General features: G+C 32.1%; 1 protein-coding gene across 1 annotated transcript in view; it reads right to left on the bottom strand.

Moving 5' to 3' along the window:
• LOC129231056 (BAI1-associated protein 3-like) overlaps positions 1-27,036 on the bottom strand; it is a 196,343-nt gene that overhangs the window by 113,941 nt on the left and 55,366 nt on the right. The window contains exons 8-9 of the mRNA XM_054865304.1: positions 16,950-17,037; positions 5,283-5,489 (exon numbers count right to left, since the gene is read on the bottom strand). Coding sequence (XP_054721279.1) covers positions 5,283-5,489; positions 16,950-17,037 — 295 coding nt within the window. The remainder of the gene's footprint in view (positions 1-5,282; positions 5,490-16,949; positions 17,038-27,036) is intronic.

The following is a 27,036-nucleotide window of genomic DNA, read 5'->3' as shown; positions in this document are numbered from 1 at the left end:
TTTCACCTTCATAGGGGATCATCAATTTAACATTGCCATAACCGGGCTGAATTCTGTTGACTTTCCATTGAAACAGAGATTACCTTTACACTGGTAGCTAATATTAAATTAGCTTATCAATTTTGTTCAACTTCCTCCAGCTCTGTTATGGCTAGAACACCTTGATAAGGAAAGGCCGACTTATCCGACATTTTGGTTCCAAGACTTCTTTGGATCCAACCTTGTTTCTAGTATTTATAAATACGTTATAATATCCGCTGGTTGCTAGGGTAGACCGACCAGTGAGTAAACACCACCCAGTAAATAAACAGCGCGTCATTTTTTAAAAGAAAATAAGCTTCCAATTTTTTTTTTCTAAATACATTCACTAGAAAAGCGTTCTTTATTGATATTCTAAGCTATCTGACACCTGATTGGTTAATTTGGATACGCATTTTTTTCCAGTAAAAAATTTGAAATTTTTACTCCGTGAATCGTTCTTTTTCTCTTTCAAAATAATAAGGCTGGTTTCGTGCTATCAATTGTTTTCATGAATATTATTTTTATGAATAAATTTTATTTTTCAACTCTACGAAAGAAAAATTAAGTATACATATCTAGGCTATGGATTTAAATTGTTTCAGTCAATGCAGAATGCATAGATTTTCACGTAGAGGGGTGTTCAGTCACTGGGTACGAAAAATTGCGAAAACCCAGTGAATGAACAATGGCAAAATTTCTTTTGATTTAAAAATAAATATGAAGTTTCTTTGAGATATTTTCATTTTCGTACTTTTTTGTAATGCAGATAGTTTTATGTGCTTATTTATTTATGTATTTCATTATATATTTTATAATTTCTTAATTTTTGTTTTCGCAAACAATGCATTTTTTAATGAGTTTTATCTTTTATCTATCTATATCTCAATCTGTATGTTACATACCTACCTACATATCTATCCATCTATCTACTTATCTATTCTACCGCTCTCACTATCTATCTACCTATCTATCTATCTATCTATCTATCTATCTGTCTGTCTGTCTGTCTGCCTGTCCAGATTTCTACCTATCTGTATGTTCCTATCTACTTATATATCAATCTAACTATATATCTACCTATCTACATCTATCTATCTATATCTTTATCTCCCTTGATTTATAGGCAGGTAGATAGAGAGATAGAGAAATAGAAATATATATATACAAAGAGAGAGAATAGATAGATAGGTAGATATGTATGTATGCTCGTATATAGATATATAGATAAATGGATAGAGGAAGATATAGAGATAGATGTATTAAAAGTAAGAGGTAAATAGATATATATGTAGATAAATATAGAGATAGAATAGGTAGGTAGATAGATAGATCGATAGATTTATTGATAAATAGATAGGTAGTGGTTAATAGACAGATAGATAGACTGATAAAGAGATAGGTAGATAGATAGGTAAGTAGATGCGTGGATAGGTAAGGAGATAGATAGATAAATAGATAAGTAGACAAATAAATGTATAACTAGATAAATTGATAGGTAAGTGGATAGATAGATAAGTATATAGATAAGTAGATAGATAGATGAATAGATAGATAGCTAGATATAAATAAGTAGTGAGCTAGATAGATAAATATATAGTGGCTAGATATAGAGATAAGCAGATAGATAGATAGATAGAAAAATGGATAAGTGCATAGATAAATAGGTAAATAGACAAAGAGATAGACCGATAGATGTGTAGATAGAAAATTATGTTTTTAGATTAACCGATAGATATGTAGATAGACAGATAGAGACATAGATATATCGAAAAATAGGTAAATAGATTAGTAGATAGAAAAATAGAAAGATATATAGATAGATAGATATAGATAGATTGATAGATGTAGATAGATAGATAGATCTCAAAGAAACTTAGTTTCTTTTTGAACCAAAATTTATCATGTTCATTCACTGGACAAATTTGTGTTCATTTACTGGTTGGAGGTGTTCATTCACTGGGTCATTGTGCCATTTTTTCTTTAAACACCTAAAAAAGTAGGAAGCGGTACCATTTAGGCTCCCGGGATTTTTTTGAGATATTTACGTAGATCAATTAAAATGTTTTAACTATCACAATCTGTATAGTATAGAATTTAAAATTACTAGGATTTTTTAAAAATGAAATTGTGTTTAGTTGTTCATTCACTGGTCGGTCTACCCTATGTCGTGAAACAGTTGATGATAAGTTAAGTAAAACGTCACTTAAGGTAAACTTAGAAAGATAACTTGGTTCACAAATTCAGCAAAAAATGTATCGGGAAATGTTTACTTTAATGAACCTGATTTTCACACCTTATTTGTTTTTAATTTGTATTCATTACACTTTCTTCATTCACAGAATAAATATTCAAACATGAATCAAGCAACACATTTAAAGATAGATAGGGCATCACTTTTCTGCACAACAAAGCTTTTGTACAAATACTAATTTTTCAACCTGGCGATTTCGGAACCAAAATGTTGGACGAATCGAGCTTCCCTTTTGTAGTGGTCTTAGTTATGGCTATTGATGATTCCCAATAATTGTAAATCTGCAGTATCTGGATGTCGTAATTGGGTTGGTACATACTTCAAGTTCTGCCTTAGTAATTTGCAGCTTACATTTGTGAATGTTTTATAATCTTTATTTGTGGAAGAGAAAAATATGAAGACCTGCATTTAAAGAATGATTCAGACGAAAACACTCGAAAGTAAAATTTTAACTATATTGACACTTTCATGTACACCACCGGTAAAAAAATTGTGTAACCTTACTCCAAAAAATCGGCAGCTTAGCTGCCTCCACTGCTCTAGAGTATCTAAACTGATATAATTGGTGTAAAGATTCACGTCGCCTGTGGAAGCTTACACCATGGCAATATAACTATAACGAAACGTCTTACTAATTTATTCGTAAGGTTACACCAGAATCTTCCGTATACTTCCAGAGAAAATACTTAACGCATTGCTATAGCAACAATTAAGCGTTTATCTGATTTTCTTGAACGGATACTTAGTATTAATTGTTAGTAGACTTACACTTCAAATTAACTTTTCGATGGTTTACATTATCCAGATATATTAAGTAATCAAGTAATAATTTCTTTCCATACGTTTTAAATTGAAAGTAAATAAATTAGTTGGTTACTATACTTGAAATTTCGTTATAACAGTATTAAAAAAAATCATGCTAGAAATCCCGTCTTTACAGCTCTTGCTTTTAATTATTTTATTCAATATTTATCAATTTCATGCTTTTTCACAACCAATATACATCAATTTATTATTTATTTTAAGATACAAACAACACATTATTATTGCACTAAGAGCACCTGAGTGGTGTCCAAACCCACAACGCGAATCTCTCAGCCAGGTCGCAAAGCAAGCGCTTTCACCGCTCGGCCACAAAGGCCGGTTTTCGCTTCGCTAATAAGATTTTACCTGCTCTGCGCCGATTTTGATCTTTACGCATGCGCTTTGAATTCTACTAAAAGCACAGCACAAGGTTACTCCCACAGTTTGGGTTTTTAAAACAATACTCCATACTTCAGAATTAGTGTAACGTTACACCCATTAATTATAATAATCTTACATTTTTTTTGCAGTGTTTTCTTATAGCGTCGAATACTTAACTTTAAATTAAATATTTCTTGGAGTTAGCTTTACTTTTATTTAAAGCAAAGTTTGCTGTATCACCTATAGTGTTACAGCACTATAAGTTTTTTGTTATTTTATTCTTAAAATATTAAATAGGAGTAGCAATAGCTTCCTTTTCCTGTAAATCAATGTTTAATTACTTGTGCGCATGCTCTAAAGGGTACGCAGTGGTTTTCAAAAAAAAAAAAAAAAGTGTGAAGAAAGTTGTATTAGAGGATTAGAAAATCTGCATACCGAGGCAAACCGCATACTCACTTATAATAGTGTGATCAACGCGACTGAGAATAAGACAACTATGTGCGTTAACTTGCTAATATAAAGTTTGACGCCAACAATATCATAAATTAAATTTTGAGGTGTTAAATTACTTCTGCGCATGCTCTAAAGGGTACGCAGTGGTTTTCAAAAAAATGTGTGAAGGAAGTTGTATTAGAGGAACAGAAAACCTGCATGCCGAGGCTAACCGCATACTCACTTATGATGATAGTGTGATCAACGCGACTGAGAATAAGCCAATTGTGCGTTAACTTGCTGATATAAAGTTTAACGTAAACAATATCATAAATTAAATCTTGAGGTGATGTCCAGAAACACCATAAAAAAAAATATAGATGTTTTAAACACCGTTTTGTTCAAAAGTGATATGATTTCTTTAAAAATAATTCACGTCCACGTGTGGCATTACAAAATGATCAAAACTTCAACAATAAATTTAAGTTCGACTGGGATATTCGTGATGTCTGAAGACTTCTTATATCCTTTAAGGTGTGATTTGCATTGTGCGTCAGTCGCTTGCTTCTGACGCAATAGTTAGCGATCCCTATAAAGCGTAAGTCGATAGTGCAGCTAAAGCACCATTAGCGTTTCCTTTCATTAAATTATGCAAGGGCTTTGCGTTGTTGAAGCCCTTTAAAATTTTCCATAATAAATGCAGAGTCCCAGGAAAGTTTACAGGTCTTGTTATAGAGAGGATGTTAGGGGAATGTGGAGCAAAGTTAAATAGTTAAAATAACTTACTTTTAGAATATGAACAAAATAGTTCTTTGAAAATAACAGTACATTAAGAATGAGCAATATATTTTAAAATAAAAGATTCATTGCAACATTATTTTTCATTTATGGCAGTAAATTTAAGCCTTAAAAAAAAGAAGGGATCATTTTAACTTTTTCCCTGTATGGAGCAAAGTGAAACTAAAATATGTTTCTAACGAAATATTTTCTGTTTGATTAAAGTATTTTTCATCAAATTAATGAATAAATGTATAAACAACAATAAACGACTAAATAAATAAATTAATAAATGAGAAAAATAAATGTGTGGATAAAAAAGTGCATGAATACGAAAATAATTGAGTAAATGAGTTTAAAAAATGAATTATTATGTTAGTAATTTAAGAAATGAATAAAGGAAGTTTGCAAGCATGTAATATCGCAATTATAAAGTAACTCTGAATTGAAAATATTGAATCTTTCTTCTAGCTTCAGCTATTAGAGGAAAATAAAGTTTGTTTTCAAATATTTTATAATTTCACGTACACAAATTTAAACACTTGAAGTAAATATCTACAATCTGAAGTATGTGGCATTTAAAACTTCAGTATGAACTTTGTTAAATGATAAATACCTTGAAGACTTTAATTTCATGGCTAATGAATACAAAAATAAGCTGCTGATGTTCCATAACTTCCCGCCAATTATCGTCTCCAGTAGCCAATCCCCTGTCTTCTCGAGTCCCTAACTGAAGTTTCAAATGGATTTGACCTTGAACATTTGACCGCTGACTACGTCCGTGAAGTGGGAACCATCTATTGATTCCCGCTGCAGGAATTTCCTATAACACCACAATAAAATTATAAATTTGAAGTAAAATTCGTAACATAAATACTAAAATGTAAAATTTTGATGTCAAACCCTAGATACAAGACATGCAATCCGCATTATATCTATATATATGTATCTATCGGTCTAATATATATATATATATATATATATATATTAGGGTGGTCCTTATTTTTTGAAGTTGTAGATATTTTACACGACGCCCCCTCAATTTGTTCCATTATACAAATAAATGATCCATGCAAAATTTTAAGTCAATCCATGAATATTAACACGTGCCCCTAGGGCCCCCTTTTTTGAGTTTTAAAGAAAAAATTGCGGATTTTCTCATTTTTATGTAAAAATATTCCTAGGTTTTATATTTAAAGTAATTTTGAACCTCAATAGATGTTGCTACTTCCAGACCAACCATTCTCTCACTTTCATTCTGTAAAATTTTACATATTACATAGGGTACATGTACACCAATGGCCTTGGGACAGGCATAACGCTATTCGCGCTCGTTTCAAAACAAGCGGCAGGGGAACATTTCTTTCCACCAAGATGGACACAAGGGATTCTAAAGGCCATTAATGAATGGCCTAGGCCATTAATGAATGATTTTTGACAACAACAAATTGCCTCCTCCAGGCTTTGGGGGTGTTGATTTAGAAAATTTTCTGTGTATGTAATAGGTGTGGCAAATAGGGTCACTAGGTTTCCATGCTGTAAATATAAGTAATGACAATTATATTTTAATTCGCTGTTCTTTAGTTATATACTTAAATGTTTATGCATTCTTATAATTTAAATTTTGAAAAATCCTCGATTACCCTACCATAAAAATAAACTCTATTTTCCATATCTAAAATTTAAATTTAAAAAAAATCCAGATCGGAATAATGTAAAAATATATACTTTAAACTGTCTTCTATTTCAGTACATAGTCCTTTATTATCATCAAATTCCTCTTGCAATTCACAAGATTTAGAAACCGAAATGGGCATCCATCCTAACCTGTTGAACCTTTTTTCTATATCTGGTCTACCACAACGCTATAAAAAGCTTGACAACTATTGAGATCTGCTCGCATTTCATCAATGTTAGAGAAATGAAATATTAGGGACAAAGATGCTGCTCATGTATTAACAGCATATGTAGATGCAGTAAATTTAAATCGAAATAACCTTATGATCAATCGTACATCCCTTAAGAGAGCAAGAGAAAATATCGAGAGGTAAAATCAGATTTCATGAATTTAAATTTAGATTTTTTAGTTATTCCCTGGGATACAAAGCTACATTCAGATGTAACTGGAAAAAAAACGTGGATAGGCTTACCATGATAGCTTCAGGTTCCAATGTTGAACAGCTACTCAGAATTTCTGAGATATTTCTTCAGTTGTATATGATATCTTAGATGATTGTTCTTTATTGCTAACTGTTCAAGCTGTAGTGTTTTATACAGCGGCTGAGAACACCGGCCGTATAAATTGTGCATGTAATTTTTTAGAGCAAAAGCTGAACGGTGATATATTGCATTTGTATTGCTGTCATCATGCACTTGAAATCGTACTGCAGAGTGTCTTTAAAGAAGTTCTTGCCTTTCTTAGTTCTAGATTCGATATTCCATTTTTTAAGCGCTTTAAAATTCAAAAATTACACATATCACTTAAATTCTAAAAGAAGAATTTGATGACCTATTATTGTTCATAGAAAGCGGAATTAAGAAATATTACAGGGAATTCTCATAACATGTAATAATATTTCTTGGTGAAGTCCTCCCTCCCAGGGATATGTTTTCGGCAACCTGGAGCTTATCTGTGAGCCAGATGGGTGGCAAAAGGAATTTATTATTCGGATATTTATATATTTAGGAAACAATTTAAATTGATCTTACATGAAGAGATTGCCCGTAAATGCTGTTTTACAGTTAAATGTTGTATGAAGATATAGTTTTTCGCACAACCCATTCTAGGCCTTTAAAATTATAAAGTCTAGTGTCTAAAAAACCTGCCGCGTACAAAATGATGACAAACATGCAGCAGAAGCAGTGATTGAAAAATTCATAAATCACTTATGGTACTTAGGGGATAAACTAGTAGCTTTGTCCGTATTGGATGAAGGAATTAACTTTGAAGATAGGAAAAGACTTCTTCAAAAAAATGCTTGCTGAATAGGAAGACGTGTCTGATGACTGTATAAAAAATTTCAAATAACAGTAGATGATTTGGAATACTTTCTTAGTAAAGATCTTCCTCTTTATAGAATCAAATACAAGTCAATAAAACTGTTTGATAAGTTACAAACACCAAAAGATGCTTTCCTATTTGATCCTGATTCATGGCAAAATGAAGGAAGCTATTTAAAGGGAAGAGATATCGTTAAAATGTTGAAAGTTGTGAATGATACAACTGAAAGAGGAGCACAATTAATCGAAGAATTTCACAATCAATTTACCAAATATGAGTCACAAAAGCAATCTAGGATTTTACAGACACTCCAAGACTATCGGAAAAAAAATTCACACGATTGAGATACATTGAGAAAAGCGTACGATTAAGGTAAAGCTTCTAAAGCAATATTTCATTCTTATTCAATGTAAAATCTTTAGACGATATGAAGTAATTAAAAAGATTAATTTTAGTGCTACCTCGCTGTAAAACTATTTTGAAAACATAGGAGAAACGATGTACGGGATCTGAAGTAAAAACTCGAAGATTTGTGAGAAAATTATCAAAAGTGCTAAAGTTCAACATCCTAGGGGCACGTGTTATTATTGACCGATCGAGTTCAAATTTTGCACCGATTACTTTTTATTATAGTGTCACAAAACTAGGGGGCGTCACTTGTTGAATTCCGAAAAAAAAAATTCCCATATAAATAAGAACCACCCTAATATATATATATATATATATATATATATACCGTTGAGCCCGCTAAATGGAATATCGGATAATAGAATATCCCGCTTATTAGAATAATTTTTCCTGGCGAACTGCCTATTCCATAAAGCGGACTCAACTGTATATATATATATATATATATATATATATATATATATACAGAGAGAGAGAGAGAATACACCAATTAATCGTCAACCCTGCCGACTATTTATAATCTGTCATTTTTTTCCGATTAAGTGGTGGAAAATTTTTTTTTAATTATTATTTAAAGCATGCCTAGAAAACAATTAGCTGGATTATTTAATAAAAAATAAATAAATTTCTTATTTTTTTTGTTAAAAATAAAATGTAAGTTGTCGTGAAATGGTTATACGCGCATGTCTGTCTCAATTCCCTTCGCCTCCTCTCAAACCTTTTACGTAATAATACTCCTACTAGTCGACCCGTGCGGAACTCCGCACTGTGCTTCAAATCGTTTCATAAGGTATTTCGCTCTTTAAGAATTTCAAAGGAAGAACATTATGAAGAAGAACCGAAAAAAAAGTAAGCGCAGAAGAGAATGCATGTAATTTAAAGACATCAGTAACAAAACCTCGTTAAATACAACGTTGTGATAATTTGATCATCGCTCACCTTTTGGTCGTACATATTTTCAATTCAAACATAAATATCATTAAAAGTGTGGCTGAGTAGTGACTCGTGAAAAAGCAATAATTGTGCATAAAAAAAAACAGGTTGTGGCAAATACAGTCCTGCCCATGTGAGCATCGGACGGGAAAAAAAGAAACATTAAAGAGATATTTATTGGCACGGATTCGAATTGGCGCCATTCTGATTAACAGCCCGACACCCCAACAAACCTAGCAATTGCGCCTTCCTTTTCGAAAGCTATTCATTGAAGGAATGCGTAGTAAAAAACAGCAAAAAAGGTTTTTGCCAAAAAAAAAAAATAATAATAATAATAAGATCATGCTTCTATGTTTTGTCATTAACCATCATGATACGATTTAAAATTATTCGAAAAGCATGGAATTTGATTAAAGAATGACGAAGATCTCACGTAGCGATTGAAACGAACATTTTAGAGAAGTAATAAATTAGATTGAAAATAAGTGTTTTCATTTTTGAATATTGAACTATTTCACATAGAAGGTTGCTTTAACAGTTACGGCTTAAATGCCCGCACATGTTTCTCTTTTAATCGAACACTTAAAATTCAAAACCAAAACCAGTTGAACTGAGTCCGTTTTTTAAGTGTAATTTTTCGAACGTAGACAAAATGTATTTTTTTTTTCAGCAGAAAGCAGGGGAGTAGAAAATGATTTCTTGCTAATGAAGTTGATAATAATTTTAATGATTTATATCGTATTCGCGCGAATAAAAAATTAAAGGTTTACTGGGTGAAACTCGTAGTTTTAATTTGGCGAAGTATTTTTTCATTTGTACAAAAGGTCGAACACTGCTATTAGAAACATCTACATTTCAGCATACAATGAAAATGTTTTTCTGCACAAAAAGGATTTACTTTAGGTAAATCTAATACTTTTTTATGCTTACATTATGCTGAGTGGTCTGGATGTAGTCAAAGCTTAAAAAGAAGGAAGAACACTCTTCGATTAACAGTCAACTTATCCGAGTGATAACTGTAGCCTGCATAAAGGAGTCGAAACACCAAGTAGCATTCCCACTGCATTTATTTTATTACTTTTGTATGTTATGAGTACATGTAATGCGTAATACTAATATAAATTTGATATTATATCGGACAGCCCAAACTTGCCCGAAGTTCAGATAGTTTATAGCCGAACGCTCTACCGAAAAAAAACTTATCAATTTAACCGAACAACTAAGTCAAGTGCTTTTAAGCTTTATTAAAAAAATATGAACACACACACAGGCTTTTTTTTTTTTTTTTTTTGCCTAAAGCGACGTAAAAAAAATGGAAAACTGCATTAGAACTTTGCTTTTAAAAAATGCATAAGAACTACAGGCAGCATCAAGGTTTTGAAACAGCAAGGGGCGTTTTCGAAAACTTGATTTTTCGACCGTAAGTCTATTTTTCTTCATTAGCCAACCTGATAAGTTTTAAAATGAGAAGGGAATAATATATAAGATAAGATATTGAAGAAACATTTTTTTATTCTTTAAAATTTTTACAATTTGTTACCGCAAGCTGCTTGCACCGTTATGCAGCACGTGTTCATCATTTAACAGCACGGTTAAAATACAAAATAAATTGAACTATGCTCTTTTTTAAGCGTAGCTTTTCGAATGCAGTAAAAATGTGATAAGCTATTTGTTTTTTTGCAAAAAGAAGAAAAAATATATATTTTACCCTTCAAATTGAGGTAGTAATTTTTTTATTTGTACAAAGAGTCAAAAACTCATTAGAAGAATATATATTTCAATATACGATTTATAATTTTTTTCTGAACAAAAAACAATTCTATTGTAGTCTGAAATCTTAAACCTGTTACTTATATTTTCGCTTACATTATGCTTTAATATTCTTACCAGAGCCAAAGCTTAAAAAGAAAAAAAAAAACATACAATTGCGAAGTAATTTAGCACAAAGTCACTTCAAGTTTTCATATCAGCAAGGAGCATTTCCTTCACTTTTATTCTATTCCTTCATAGTTGTTATTCACTTAATTAAGTGTTCATGTACTGCGCGATATTTCTCTAATTTTTTATTGCAGATTGTCCGGACGTGGGCCCGAACACGCATTCTCCTGGTTACGAAGAGAGCGCTCTGCCGATCAAGCTATTCAGCTCTGTCGGTCAAAGCGCAAATTAAAGTTTTAAGTTTAACCGAAAACCTCATTCTGGTTCTTTAAAACAGGTTTTTCGGTTGAAAAAAACAATTTTTAGACCGTGGGTCTATTTTTCGTCAGTAGTCAGCACCATAAGCTTTAAAATAAAGCGTAAATCAAAGAAATCGATCAAGAATTGAGGAAAATCTGGCGTAGAAACCAAAAACAGGCTACAGAAATAATATATAAGGACTAGTCGACCCGTGCGGAACTCCGCACTGTGCTTCAAATCGTTTCATAAGGCATTTCGCTCTTTAAGAATTTCAAAGGAAGAACATTATGAAGAACAACCGAAAAAAAAGTAAGCGTAGAAGAGAAGGCATGTAATTTAAAGACATCAGTAACAAAACCTCGTTAAATACAACGTTGTGATAATTTGATCATAGCTTCCCTTTTAATCGTACATATTTTCAATGCAAACATAAATGTCATTAAAAGTGTGGCTGAGTGGTGACTCGTGAAAAAGCAATAATTGTGCATGTGAAAAAACAGGTTGTGGCAAATACAGTCCTGCACATGTCAGCATCTGACGGGGAAAAAAGAAACATTAAAGAGATATTTATTGGCACGTATTCGAATTGGCGCCATTCTGACTAACAGCCCGACACCCCAACAAACCTAGCAATTACGCCTTCCTTTTCGAAAGCTATTCATTGAAGGAATGCGTAGTAAAAAACAGCAAAAAAGCTTTTTGCCAAAAAAAAAAAATAATAATAAGATCATGCATCTGTGTTTTGTCATTAACCAGCATGATACGATTTAAAATTATTCGCAAAGCATGGAATTTGATTAAAGAATGACGAAGATCTCACGTAGCGATTGAAACAAACATTCTAGAGAAGTAATAAATTTGATTGAAAATAAGTGTTTTTATCTTTGAACATTGAACTATTTCACATAGAAGGTTGCTTTAACCGTTACGGCTTAAATGCCCTCACATGTTTCTCTTTTAGTCGAACACTTAAAATTCAAAACCAAAACCAGTTGAACTGAGTCCGTTCTTAAGTGTAATTTTTCGAACGTAGACAAAATGTTTTTTTTTTTCAGCAGAAAGCAGAGGAGTAGAAAATAATTTCTTGCTAATGAAGTTGATAATACTTTTAATGCTTTATATCGTATTCGCGCGAATAAAAAATTAAAGGTTTACTGAGTGAAACTCGTAGTTTTAATCGGGCGTAGTATTTTTTCATTTGTACAAAAGGTCGAACACTGCTATTAGAAACATCTACATTTTAGCATACAATAAAAATGTTTTTCTGCACAAAAAGGATTTCTTTAGGTAAATCTAATACTTTTTTATGCTTACATTATGTTGAGTGGTCTGGATGTATTCAAAGAACACAGTTCGATTAACAATCAACTTGTCCGAATGATAACTGTAGCCTGCATAAAAGAGTCGAAACACCAAGTAGCATTCCCACTGCATTTATTTTATTAGGTGTGTATGTTATGAGCACATGTAATGCGTAATACTGTTATAAATTTGATATTATGTCGGACAGCCCAAGCTTGCCCGAAGTTCAGATAGTTTATAGCCGAACGCTCTACCGAAAAAAACTTATCAATTTAACCGAACAACTAAGTCCAGTGCTGTTAAGCTTTATTAAAATATAAACACACACACAGGCTATTTTTTTTTTTTTTTTGCCGAAAGCGACGTAAAAAATGGAAAACTGCATTAGAACTTTGCTTTAAAAAATGCATAAGAACTACAGGCAGCATCAAGGTTTTGAAACAGCAAGAGGCGATTTCGAAAACTTGAATTTTCGACCGTAAGTCTTTTTTCGTCATTGGCCAGCCTGATAAGTTTTAAAATGAGAGGGGATTAATATATAAGATAAGATATTGAAGAAAAATGTTTTTATTTTTGAAAAGTTTTACAATTTGTTATTGCAGGCTGCTTAAACCGTTATAACTTAGATGGCAGCACGTGTTCATCATTTAACAGCACGGTTAAAATACAAAATAAATTGAACTACGCTCTTTTTTAAGCGTAGCTTTTCGAATGTAGTAAAAATGTGATAAGCTATTTGTTTTTTATCAAAAGGAAGAAAAAATATATATTTTACCCTTCAAATTGAGGTAGTATTTTATTTATTTGTACAAAGAGTCAAAAACTCATTAGAAGAATATATATTTCAATATACGATTTATTATTTTTTTTCTGAACAAAAAGCAATTCTATTGTAGTCTGAAATCTTAAACCTGTTACTTATATTTTCGCTTACGTTATGCTTTAATTTTCTTTCCAGAGCCAAAGCTTCAAAAAAAAAAAAAAAAGAAAAAAAAAAACACGTGCAATTTCGAAGTAATTTAGCACAAAATCACAGAATGTTTTCATATCAGCAAGGAGTATTTCCTTCTCATTTATTCGAGTCCCTCATAGTTGTTATTCGTTTAATTCAGTGTTCATGTAATGCGCGATATTTCTCTAATTTTTATGTTGCAGATTGTCCGGACGTGGGCCCGAACACGTAATCTCCTGGCTACGAAGAGAACGCTCTGCCGATCAAGCTATTCAGCTCTGTCGGTCATGGCGCAAATTAAAGTTATAAGTTTGACAGAAAACCTTATTCTGGTTCTTTAAAACAGGTTTTTCGGCTAAAAGAAACAATTTTTAGACCTTGGGTCTATTTTTCGTCAGTAGCCAGCACCATAAGCTATAAAATAAGCCGTAAATCAAAGAAATCGATCAAGAATTGAGGGAAATTTGGCGTAGAAACCAAAAACAGGCTACAGAAATAATATATAAGGATTCAAATTTTAAAAAAGCCTTTTTTTTGACTTACTAAATTCATTGTTTACACACATGAACTATAATATAAATTTTACAAGTTGTTTTCGAAACTAATACTTTTTCATTCAACAAAAATGGTATTATTTCATATGTTTTGATTTTTTAGAACATGTTTTGATTTTTTCTAAAAGAAATGATTGAAGTAATTTTAATTTAATTTTACTAATCTATAAATGCACAAAAAAAAAACTATGTTCTATCAAATCTAATCTGTTAATCTTTATTTTTTTAACGTTAGCATAGTGCTTTAAGATTGTTTTTTAATTTTCATCAAGAATAAAAGCACAGAATTAAGCGTCAACTTAAAATAAAAACAGGATATTAAATTAAAGATAACTACTGGTTAATGAAAGCTAACTAAGTTTTCGAATTTTCCTGACTAATTAACGTATTTTAATTTTATTAAACATAGTAAAAAATTGATTTCCAAACATTGAAATTTTTTTTAAATATTATTCTTTAACAAAGCATCAAAATTGAGAAAAATGAACTATCAGACAAAAAAATAATCTGCAGAACGAATTCTTAAAGGTGGAAGTTATAAATTTAAAAAGATAGAAAAAAAAGTTGACGAATTAATAGTAGAACTAAAAATCATTATTATTATTATAATTATTCGGCTACCAACTAGTAACTTAGTAGTTAGCCAATTATCTTCTGCTGATTAATCGGTTATAGATAGCCGTTCAACTTGCTTATCGGCGCATCCCTACACGCCGGGGCATATTGGAGTTAAAGACACCGAATATACATTTTGTTATAGCTATAATTTCGTTAGAATTTTTTTTTTTTTACGCAACGTGAAAGGGAACTGAAACAATTACGTTACAACCATAAATATTCGCAATATACGACTTTACTATGAACGGTTGTGACTTTTCAAATATGCATTGCAATATTTTTATGCAATATTTTTCAAATATGCATTGAAAAGTGTATCTTCAGTCTCAAATTCCATACAAAACAACATTTTTCTGTGCTCACAAAAAGTTAATGTCTTTTTAAAATTTATTTTATTTCAATAATTTTCTTGTCTGAAAAATTTTCCCGTAGGAAGTATATGCATAAAAAAGGACTACGATTAAAAAATGAAAAATAATTCTATAAAGATTACGAAGCTGTTGTCACATTCGAACTGAAAAGTCATCATATTTCTATTTATTAAGGAATACGAGAAGGGTTATATGAAAATAGAATTTAATCAATATTTTAGACTAATACTTCACGGCAAGTTTTAGTGGTATTGAATAATGTAAACTGAATGTAATTCATACATTTTCGGATATTACTGTACAAATTGAAATTTTGTTTTAGTTGCCTATTCCTTTTTTATTTGTAAGACAAAACTACTAGTTTATCAAACTGGCTTCCGAAAAATTATTTTCAGTATGAACTGCTCGTGTGTAACAGGTTTTGTTTTGAAGTTAAAACAAAAAATCATTAGTATTTACATAGCTCCAAAATGTATTAAATTTCTATAGTCCTTTAAGAAAGCGACCAATTTCTGTTCCGCGCTAGATTCTTTTTTAGAAGCGACGAGATTTTGACGCATTCTGTGCTTTTGAAGTAGGTTAGGATCGCGCAAGAGCGTCTTCTCGATCCTGCGCCCTCTAAGGCGGCCATAGTTCGTGTTGCATTGTGAAATGGAAAAAAAAAGCATAGTAGCAGAATGCTGAATGTTAGTATTTGTCTATTTCATAGTAATGTTCCCGTTCTCAATGAGACAAATGGCAAGTGTTTTGAATCAACCTTAGTAAAACTCATTGAACTTGAAAATAAATTGCATGTGTGATAGTATACACTGTAAAAACGATTCAGAAAAGTTCCTGGAAAATAATGGGCAGCTGATGTGCCCAATTTCGGCCAGTAACATATCTCGCAAAAACCAGGAAAGTTTTCCGCTAAAATTCAGTTACCTTTCTGAAATTACCCTGGAAGCTTCTTGAAAAATTCAGTAATCTTTCCATTTAAAGCCAGTCGTGTCTCTAGACCTTTAGAGTTAACTTAGGTAGGTATTACATAATAGCATAGCTTGGTACCTTCCTAATTTATCAAGAAAGTTCCAGAGCATGTGCCGGAAATATGGCCAAAGCTAAGACAGAATTGCAAGAAAGTATCAAGCATTTGACTCTCCTGCAATTCTTGCAAAGCTATGCAGTCCATGGACTTATTTGCTCCCTTTGGGAGCTTAATCAGTCTGGACGGGCCGTAATCGAACTGAAGTCGATACTCTTTATAAATACGCTCAGTTAATCTTTAAACTGGTAGCTAAAAATATTTTTCGCAACAGTGAAAAGTCTGTATTCGTGCAACTTGAAACGATTCAGGAAACTTTTTGACAAAGATCCTTGATTTTTCCAGGAAGTGGGTAAAAACCTTTGAAATCCCGAGACGTTACACGGAAATAATCAGTAACGTTTCGGAATTTTTTTGAAGTGTACTCAAAAGACAACTTTTGCACTCCATGCAGATTTTTTTTTTTTTTAACTTCAGTTTTTCACTCCATTTCAATATGCGGCCATATTAGGAAAAAATAAATAAAGTATAAAAGTACTACAAGTGGCTTGAATGAAAAAACTAAAGATATTTAAAAAAAAGTCATATCTTTAAGCAATAGAAAAAACTTTAAAATGAAAAAAAATCTGAATATATGATGAGAACTTTGTAGATGAGGAATATATCATGCTATGATGCACCTGAAACATATTGCTTTATTATAATGGGGTTAATAAAGAACCTTTACCTTTTGTTTACGACGAATCAAGGAACTTCAAGCGATCATGCTTGTTCAATACGATTGTGAGAAAACTATACATTTTTACTTGAGATTATGTGGTGCTAGATTTTCCACAACAATATATTTAGCTTATAAAATCAAAGTATAAAAAAAATTGTAATATGTAAGTTTCTGCCATCATTATTTAGCTCTTCAATCGAGTAATTATTTCTAATACGCACCTCCAGTGGTATATTTACGCACCCAAGAAAATCATCAACGTTGTCACCAATGCTTGTTCGTGCAGACTGAGCAACTTCTTTGAAGTAGCTGAAATAATATAATTTGATAAATTTTGTTAGTACCTATGAGTGTGGAAAAAAGTACAGATTAGTTAAATTACATAAAACATTGTAAAACAGGAATGTGGGTAAATAATTTTATGTTAAAAAACAGGGACATATAGGGTGCCTAAAAAAATTTGGACTCTTTAAAATTAAATTAACCATAAGCTATAAGCCATATATAAGTAATAAGCAGCGGGTTTTGTCTGATTAACAAAACGTCTCCATTTTCCTGTTCTGGCATTGGTCATCGTTCGTGTAAAATTGCACCAGTCATTTCCACTGCAGAGAAATTGGTAGTGATAGTCCATTCCATGGACTTTCCGATTTAACTTCCTTGGATTTTTGAATCTGCAATTCCGTCGATGATTTCGCGTCTAAGACTACTTGGCCTAATGGTGAGGAATTCAACTAGCGAATTCTTGTTGCAAGCCGTACCATAACTAGCATCTACCTGTATGTTTTCAAATACATAAGGTGAAATCGAGGATTGCTTAGACGTACTGTAAGGCACCAAAGGATCTCATGCTGGGTTTTGTTACCTAGAGATAGGTAAAATCGTTCTTTTTAATGATCCGCTCATCAGAAGATCGTTCATATTTTGACCCATGCATTGATTTTGTTCACTTGAACTACTTTTTCCTTTTAAAATCTTCCTGGTTATATCTATGATAGAGTTACTCAAGTATATTGAAAATGTTTTATTTCATTATTAATATTCTTTTAAGGAAAATAAGCTAAAATTACCAAAAAATAAGAAAATGTGCCAATAAAAGTGCAAACTAAAATATTTTAATAAGGTTTAGATGTATAAAGAAATAGTTCATTTTTCTAAGATATTTCTCGGTGGCCGAATTTTAAAGACATATGTTTTCCATAGCAAAAGTCGCATCTTCTATTCCAGAATAGTAGAAATTTCATAACTAACTTTTATTTAATAGTAAAAAAGTAAATAATAAATAAAAATTTTCTGAGGTCAGAGAATTTACAAAATTGCTCTTAAAAGTATTTAAATAAATAATAATGTGAATAAAAAAACCACCAAATAGCATCTCATGCAAAACTTTCAAAGTTAAAAAAATAGTTTAAAAAAAGACATGAACTTACGTGAAATAGTTCATTAATGCTTAATAGAATTATCAATTTCCCAGTGTAGTATAGTTAGAGGTGAAAATTTAAAAAAAAAAAGGAAATTATGTTTTAGGTTTAATTAAAAACTAGTTAATCCGTACGATGTAAATTTATACCCTACTACCCTGCAGTAAAAAATATCATGTATAAGCACCATATTAAAATTTAACATATTTTCCGGGTAGAAAATTACCGGGCTCTGATATTACTCTCGAACTTGTTGAGATAATTAATTAAAAATACATAATCCTCCACAGTTCAGTGTGCTTAATGATAGCATGATATTTCAGCTCTTATACACAAAATTCTTGATCTAAAAACGCAGACCGTTGTTCTGTATTAATTTTAACGCCTAAGACGTTGTACACAAAATGCAAACTTTGAAAAATCTATAAAAACAGTCCGCACAAGCAGGGACTCGATCCCTGGACTTTCATTTAAGAATCGAACGATCTACCGACTGAGCAATCCGACGCTCCCTTTCGGTGATGCAAGTACGGAACGAATTATTATCATTTTTTAATAAACAAGGTGTGAGCAGTGTTTGTTTTATTTTTTGTAGAAAGCGGGGGGAAAATCTTTAAAATGATACCTTACTTAAGGAACTTTGATTACGTATTAAGAAAGTTCGCGTTGCCACCAAAAATCACAGAATTAATATTTATGTGATAATATCAACAGTCATGTAAAAAAGTAATTTTAGATTACAAAATTAAATAAAGGAGAGATGTATAAAATAAATTATGAACTGAAAATAAAACAAAACAAAAGAAGAATGAAATATTAATAGTTATGAAAAGCTGAAGAGCAAGTGATGCCAAATGTTATTTTAAGAAGTTGGGAAAAGAAAAACGACTAGCAGAATGTTTACTTCTGTTGTATAACTTAAAAACTAATGAAAATATAAAGGAACCAACAAACGAACTAAAACAAATGTATTTCCAGTGCAATGCTCTAAACCAGTGGTGTTCAGCCTAAGCCCGCAGGCGATGTGTGACCAGCGAAGATAATCTATGTGACCCGTCATTACGTTTTATGTTATGAAACGGAAAATATATTCGGAAACATTTCAAACGAACTGATCATTTTTATTTGGCCTTCCAAATGATAGTTGCAAAATTTGAAGCCAAGTAGTCATTGTATAGGTTTCTAAAAAACAGATCCGAAGTTCGTATCAATATAATAAGCATTTGGTCATGCGAAAAGCAATTTTTGGTTTCTAATTGTCCTTCATTTTCTTTGTTTTCCCACTCTGTCTAGAAAAAAAAATTACAATTAAATTTTATATTTATTCTGGCCCACGCGAGATTCATCTTAATACGAGGTGTGGCCCGCGGGTAATAAAAGGAGTATAGCTCTATTAGTAGTCCTTAACTAAGGGTTCCTTGTAACTGCAGAACATTCGTATGCATTTTTGCCTTATATTACTTTGTTTTATTTCATACAAAAGTTACATTATTTCCCTTATCCGCTAAAACTTGATCTGAATCTTTTAGTACAAAACATCCATTATTGAATTGTAGTTTTCTCGAAAGCCCTCGAATCATGAGTATCAAATTCTATGCAACTCATGCATTAAGTCGTTGTAATTTTTGCAAAAGCCCTGAAAACACGTAGAAATGTAACTTTCCATGCAACGTGATTCTGTAAACTTTGTTTCGCTTAATATTACTGTCACAGGCAATCACTTTTAGCATCGAGTAACAGTTTCAAACTGGTTCAATGTAAACAAACTGCCCATTTCAGAGTGTAAAATAACAGTCATTGGCGCAACTGTATTTGTTCGGGATTCAATTCTGGTATGACTCTTTTGAAGCTATTGATTTAGAAGGGAGACATAAGCAGAGAACAATTAATCTTCTATTATTGCTAGAGAATGTGATGCATTTTATTACACATCCATAATTGAGGCATTGAGAAGCAAAGGGATGTAAGTGGACATTTTCAAGTTTTGAGAAAAACACGTTTAAAATTGCGGTCCTAGGTAGGTTTTCATTGATATTTTCTTCAAATCATGCTGCTATAATCATGCTGCTATGACATTGCTGCTATAGCAGCAACTACTATCTTTTGCCCCAAAACTGATGAAAGGTTCACCTTCCAGTTGTACTTGTTATCTCCGAATTTTAAATTTTAGCCCTTACATCCCTTTGCTTCTCAATGCCTCAATTTTTCCTATCCAATTATTTCATCACATTTCCACTAAAAAATATCTCTTAAATTTTCAGTTAAACATTTTACTGGAACGAAATTTCAATGATACATATCCTTTGTACTGCAGCTTTATGATCCTCTCAAATGCATAATTTGTTTGATAAATTTTGCGGCAAGAAATTATTCATTTTGTAAAAATAAAAGGAATAAAATTAATTACTCCACTTATTTTTATAAAAAAAATTAAACAGATTTTAATAGTTTATAAGTTTAATGTTGCCATTGCATGTGAAAGCACACATTGCGAATTAAGCTAAAATGTCACATAAAATAAAATACAACACCTGCACCATAAATGGACCAACAGAATAACATTAAATATGTAAGAGCAAATGAGCTATCACGCAAAATACGATCCCGCGAGTGATCAATAATACAATACTTCCCCAATGAAGATTCAGCCTCATCATTTATCTGCTTGAAAAAAAAGTTTGAAGATTCAGGAAACGCGAAAAAAGAGGACTTTGCGAAAATACAAGTAATAACGGCAGATGGTTTCTCTTTATATATGTTTCCATTTGGTCTCATGCTGCTTGACTGGTTTAATTTAAAATCTTTTCATAAAGTGCTAATTCAAAATGACTAATGTTATTGGGCACAAAACATTTTTTTTTCGTAGTTTGAGTTTAATTTTGAATCAATTGTTCAGTTGAATAACTAATATTTTAAATAAAATTAAATCTCGCTGCGAAATTAAATATCAAATGTTTTAAGATCAATGTGACTTTTAAATACGTTGTCTGATGCAAACGTTTGGAAAGAAATATTTTCTATCTTTAAACCGATGTGCTGCATAACATCTGAAACTAAATTATTTTTCAGATGCATTGTTTATTTCAGAGTGATGTTTTTAAATACATTTTATGATTCTTTTTTAAATTTTAGAACATAATTTATTTTACAGTTACTAACATTTGGTTGATTCAGAGATCCTGAACAGTGATTGGCCAGGAATGTTAGACATTACAAATCACTCCATAACTGTGTTTTTTAAGGTTCGTAATACTTTTTTGTACTCAAATAAATCATTTTCTTTTTGCATTGAGTTACGTATTAAATTCCGTTTAAAGTGATAGATATTCAAGGTTGCATTGAAACGGAAAAGCTATATAACTTTAAAAAAAAAAAAAAAAAACAAAACAATACAAAACTGTCCACGTTTTTTCCACCGCTGTAAAATTCTCTGCGTGACCCCCGCCCCTCAAAAAATTTTAAAAAACAATAAATAAATTAACATAATAGACAAAAACTGTAAGAACTCTGAGTTGAAAAAAGTTTTTGATTTTGAAAAGAAATATATATGTATTGAACTCGTAAATTAAGTTAAAAATCTATTTCCTACAACTCTTTCGTTTTTCCCATTCCTCTTGAGATTATTTTTGCGATTTCAATGCACTTCTTTCTGCCATATGCTTTTAAATTTGATGAGTAAGTTTCACTTATTCGCCTGTAGTTTTGCATTTCTTAATTCTTCCTTCAAATGTAATAATAATTAATTTTAGCAAATAAATGCATATGAGTTAAAACTGATTTTCTGAAAGTTTGTCAGCATCACTTTTCTTTACTTTAAAAGGTTTTACATTAAAACATCTCATCAATTTTCTTCTGTAGAAAGTGTTAATACTCAGCCGCTCCCGTTTATAACAAAGTCGAAGATACACGATAAAAGTCGTAATTTTGTTATAAAAAAACTAGTGAATGAGCAAAAAGATATGGAAGATAAAACAAACCCTTTTTAAAAAGTAAAGAAACTGTTTCATCTAACTTTATCATCAGAGATGTTTTTCAATGTAGTGCAAAACAATCATTTATTTTTGTTAACTGAATCTATTTTATGTGAACTTTTAACTAAATCCATATATGAGACAGTGAGAACCAAATGGGATTTAAGTGGACATTTTGAAGATTTGAGTAAAACGCGTTTTAAGATAAATTCCTAGGTAGATTCTCATTGAAATTTTTCTCTAAATCATGCTGTATAGCAACACTTACCAGGGCTGCTAGTACTATCTCTTGCCCTAAGACAGAGGAGAGGTCCACCTATCTTTTGCACAGGATATCGCGAAATTTTTAATTTCGCCACTTACATCCCTTTGCTTCTCACTGTCTCATTGTGATATTGCGCATTTCAGTGTGCGCAAAGGCATATTTCAGATGCTGCACAACAGAACTTTCTTCATCAGTATCAGAGACTGAATTCTAAAAAGATTTTTGATTTACCTGACTCATTATCTTTGTATCTTACAGACAACAGCTTACGAGCATGTTCCTATTCGGCAAATTAATAATCCCATAATGGCATATTACGATTTTACTTTGTGACTGATTGTTGTAATATTATGACTGAAGATATTTTAAGATAACTAAAGCAGGATGCTTGATCTCAATAATATAAATTACATTTTATTGATCAATTGACAACATTGCATGCATGGATTCATACGCTTGTGGAACCATTTTTTTTTTCTCAGAATCAGTCGCACTTTAACTTTTTCCTCGGCAACGAGATAAGATGTCCATTTTTAAAAGCCGAAATTAATTCTGCAAAGCATAATAAGAAACTCCTTTTATATCTTTCATTACCTATTCGGATAACGTTTGTATAAGTACGTAATGTATCTTTTTATATACATATTTAAGACATACTTTAGTATTTGACAGGAGAGTTAAACTGCAAATGGTTTTTGTGATTGCCTCTGAAAAATCTTTTCGAGATCTTCGATACTAAATGTTAATATGAATAACACACACATTTTTTTTTACTAACTTTTTAAACAATTCTTTATACCCTGATTTGTACAGTGATGAACTGTTTCATAATTTTCTACAAATTTCGTTTTAAAAATGTTCTTATAAATATCTCTAAAAATACGAGCATATCAATATTTTAAATTGGAACGATTTCTAAATGTGCATTCGAAATAAAGTAATCATTTTTTTTTTCAGTTGATTTCTTAGTAATCATTCATTAGCTATATTATTCGGACAGTGTGGGCATGCAAATTCCAAGTACTTATTGAACAGCCATCCTCCTAAATACTTTGTTTAAAGCTTATTTAGACAGACGAACTATTACCGGGTTAAGAGTCGATGAAATCAATATCATAAGCAGCAGGCGTCAAAATTCGAGTAATCTTGACGTTGGTAGCTTATCTGCACACGGCTGTCCAAACCGATTTCAAGTTTGAAGCACAACATTTAATTTCAAGTCAGATTGCTATTCTCGAGTGATAACAATTAATCTCGAAATAATGTAGCAAAATTTCTGCGAAGCGTTCCTAGTTTGATTCCCTTTGAAGTACATTTTAAACCTCAGCAGAAATCCTCCATGGAGACTCCGTATTAGTGGATAAAATTGAATCCATCACTCATAAATTAACTGTAGTCACTATAGTTGGGGCAAAGCTAGCCTTATCATACCATTACTTTCACTGCAGAGTTACCTGTGCCCCAACTATTGTTAATATGAAATTTATCAACGCCTCGATTCAGTTCATACAAACTACCGTAAAATAGCGCAATTTTGTGCCAAGGGGGCAACAATGGGCCACTGTTCTTATGTGGCGTTGTAGAGGCTACACGCCTTGGATAATTTGGGTAATTCTTACGTCAATCGATTTGTCTTAACCTTGGTAGTGTCACTAAACACATGACATTAATCAAAAATCACCATATCAACAACCATTTGACATTTTGTCAGTTCGGGATCATGTCGCACGCTCGGTGCGTGCGACAAATGCAGGTAGCTTTCACTGCCTGAATTTTTTGTTTACTAAACAAATCCGATTTCCGATTCCGAGTCACAACTGACTACAACTGTATTTATGTCGAGGACTGCATACTAAGTGCCTTGCCTCCATTATTTTTTTAAACCGATAGATGGCAGCACCATCACCGGATCGTACAGTTAATGAGAATTTAGAACTAGTCCAGGAGCTACTAGCTACCTGGTGCTAGCACCCCCAGAGGTATCGTTTCACTTGGAGGACATTGAGACCACGAGCATATTTAAGGTCGCCCAGTCCTCTTTAATGACGACGGTGGATATTCAACCTTCGAGGCTCGAACTCAGGACCCTCCGGCCCCGAATCCGACACTCTACCGATCGGGCTACCACGACCCTACTAAATAAATCTACTAATTGGGGCCTCAGTGGCCGAGTGGTCTAAGCGATTGCTTCTCACACTTGAGGCGGTAGGTTCAACTCCCACCCTCGTTTCTAATGTACTTTCTCCTCTTTCTGGTGTAAATTCTTTCATGTGTTGTTTATACGTATGTATTCTGTACTATAATAAAATATATAATGCATAAGGGAGGAAGACACTCAGATTGTAGTCCTCATCAAAATAAACCCGTGCAATAGCGCCAAAAGAAAGAAAGTCTACTAATTCGAATTTCATCTCTAACATGTTGCATTTGTTTTTGTCGTGATTCAGGGGACTGAGTTTCGCGAAAAGTATTTTCTTGACGTGCTCTTTTAGTTTTGCAAGGACCGACACCGTTTCCGAGCTCGCGTCATCATGAGTTATATAGTCTGTTTATATAGCTGTGCTGTGGCTGACTTAAGGTTGCGCATTTTTGCTGAAGGTCAAGCACATGTAGCTTTAAACCGAGTTAGGTCCCTAGACGGACTAATTATCAGTAGTTTAGATCACCGTAAGATACTTAATAAACCTCACGATGCAAACTCTCTCAATGAAAGGACTAGATTGCGAAATGTACCTTCTTATAATCATAATAACTAAGTCAATGAAAATTAATTAAAAAGTGTAAAATAAAAAATTAATCAATAAAAACAAAAAACCCGACTACGTAAAAACCAAAAAAACTAAAAATGTATAAGCCCAGTAGTTTAGAATGTTATTAAATACTACTGAATAACTACACCATTGAAATAGTTTTATTATCGTACACAGACAAGACAAATCATAAATTCAAAAGCAGAATAAAAGGATCAACAGTCGGGGCCCATTCAAATTTTACGGGGTTCCTTGATTTATAAAGGAATGGACTCCGACTGTTGATCCTTTTATTCTGCTTTTGAATTTATGATTTGTCTTATCTGTGTACGATTATAAAACTATTTCAATGGTCTAGTTATTCTGTAGTATTTAATAACATTCTAAACTACTGGGCTTATACGTTTTTCTTTTTAGTTTTTTCGGTTTTTACGTAGTCGGGTTTTTTGTTTTTTATTTAATAATTTTTTATTCGAACTTACAAGCTCCAAAAAAAATTACCAGGTAGTGTAACCATTTAGGTAGTTAAAGACGCTTTATCAGAGATAGTCATATTTGTTGTATACTTTAGATTATTCAGTCGTTCGGAAGAGCCAAAAGTCTGTTTTAGGCAGACCACTTAAACTGTTTTCCAAGATCTGGTAGGTTCAGATTTGCTTTACTCTTTTGTCAATTATGAATTAAGCCGCTTATTGACTTAAAATGTTTCATAGTTTTCATAAGCTCTCAACATTTATCGAAAATAGGAATCTTGGGGTAAAACAATGGGCCACCTAGTTTTGATGGTTTTCAGTGCCTTGAAGCTTCATTTAATTCTCTGTAGGGATGCTTTCGTCATATTTTGTGTTATTTATTGTAAATAATAGCAAGAAAAGGCAGAAGAAATCTTTGGGGTCGCCCTATTGCCCGTATTCATAGGAGTTTTTGCAGAAGTACAGACTGAAATCTGGACCAAATATAAACTAAGATAATTTTTAAAAATTATTTATTTTGATGAGACTTGGAATGTGAAATGTGATTTCACATTTCAGTTTTCAAACTTTTTGTAAATCTCGTTTAAAACTCTTCAACGTATTTTCTGAAATTTAAGTATAGGTATCTTGCCTTTAGTTGGTGAGATTTTTCTAGTTTTCAAATGTTTCTATGTCAAAACCTAGGCAGACAATAAAAAAACGTTACCTACATTTACCATGTTGAACTTCATTAATCACTCGAGAAGACAAGTGATGATTAAACCTTAAATAATTTTCAAAAGAAGATAGAGGATGGACTAAAAAAAAACTTTTATACATTTTCAAGCAGAGAGCAACTTATAGTCTCAGACAACGATAGGCCATATCAAGTTCTCAATGTGTTTTGTAGGTTAAAATGAGGTGGCCCATAGATGTACCCCGTAGGGGTACAACTATGGGCTCATGGGGAACAATTCCACTTCGTTTCTTTCCAACTTAAATTTTTGAAGTGAAAACTTCTTTAGGCGCATTGAGCACTTTTGAGGTGGGGAAAAACCTTCCATTTCACAACACCAAAAAAGCGTTCACTTTACCAACACTTGGAATGCAGCGCTTGCGCGACTTCTCTCTGTTCCTTTACGGGCGATTAAGGCCCCAGTGGTACGATCGGCAGCACGTCAGTCTCAAGAATCGAACAAACTGTCCACCGTGAGTTTGATCCTCACCCTCGTGTAATATTTCTGAAGTGAAAACTTCTTTAGGCGCTTTGTATTTTTTGACATGAGAAAAAGCAATGTCTCTGATATCGGTGAGACACTGTTTTTGCCGTTGGCACTCTGAAAATGGACAGCTAATTGTTATGGTTGCGGTTTATATTTCACCGGATAAGTCTTCAAGCTCAATAAGAGAATTTCTGAATGAAAATTTATTTATTCATTCTAAAGACGC

The sequence above is a fragment of the Uloborus diversus genome, chromosome 10, assembly GCF_026930045.1.
Source record: "Uloborus diversus isolate 005 chromosome 10, Udiv.v.3.1, whole genome shotgun sequence".
Taxonomy (NCBI): Eukaryota; Metazoa; Arthropoda; class Arachnida; order Araneae; family Uloboridae; genus Uloborus; species Uloborus diversus.
Note: the sequence above shows the minus strand (reverse complement) of the source record. Positions and strands in the feature narration are given on the sequence as shown.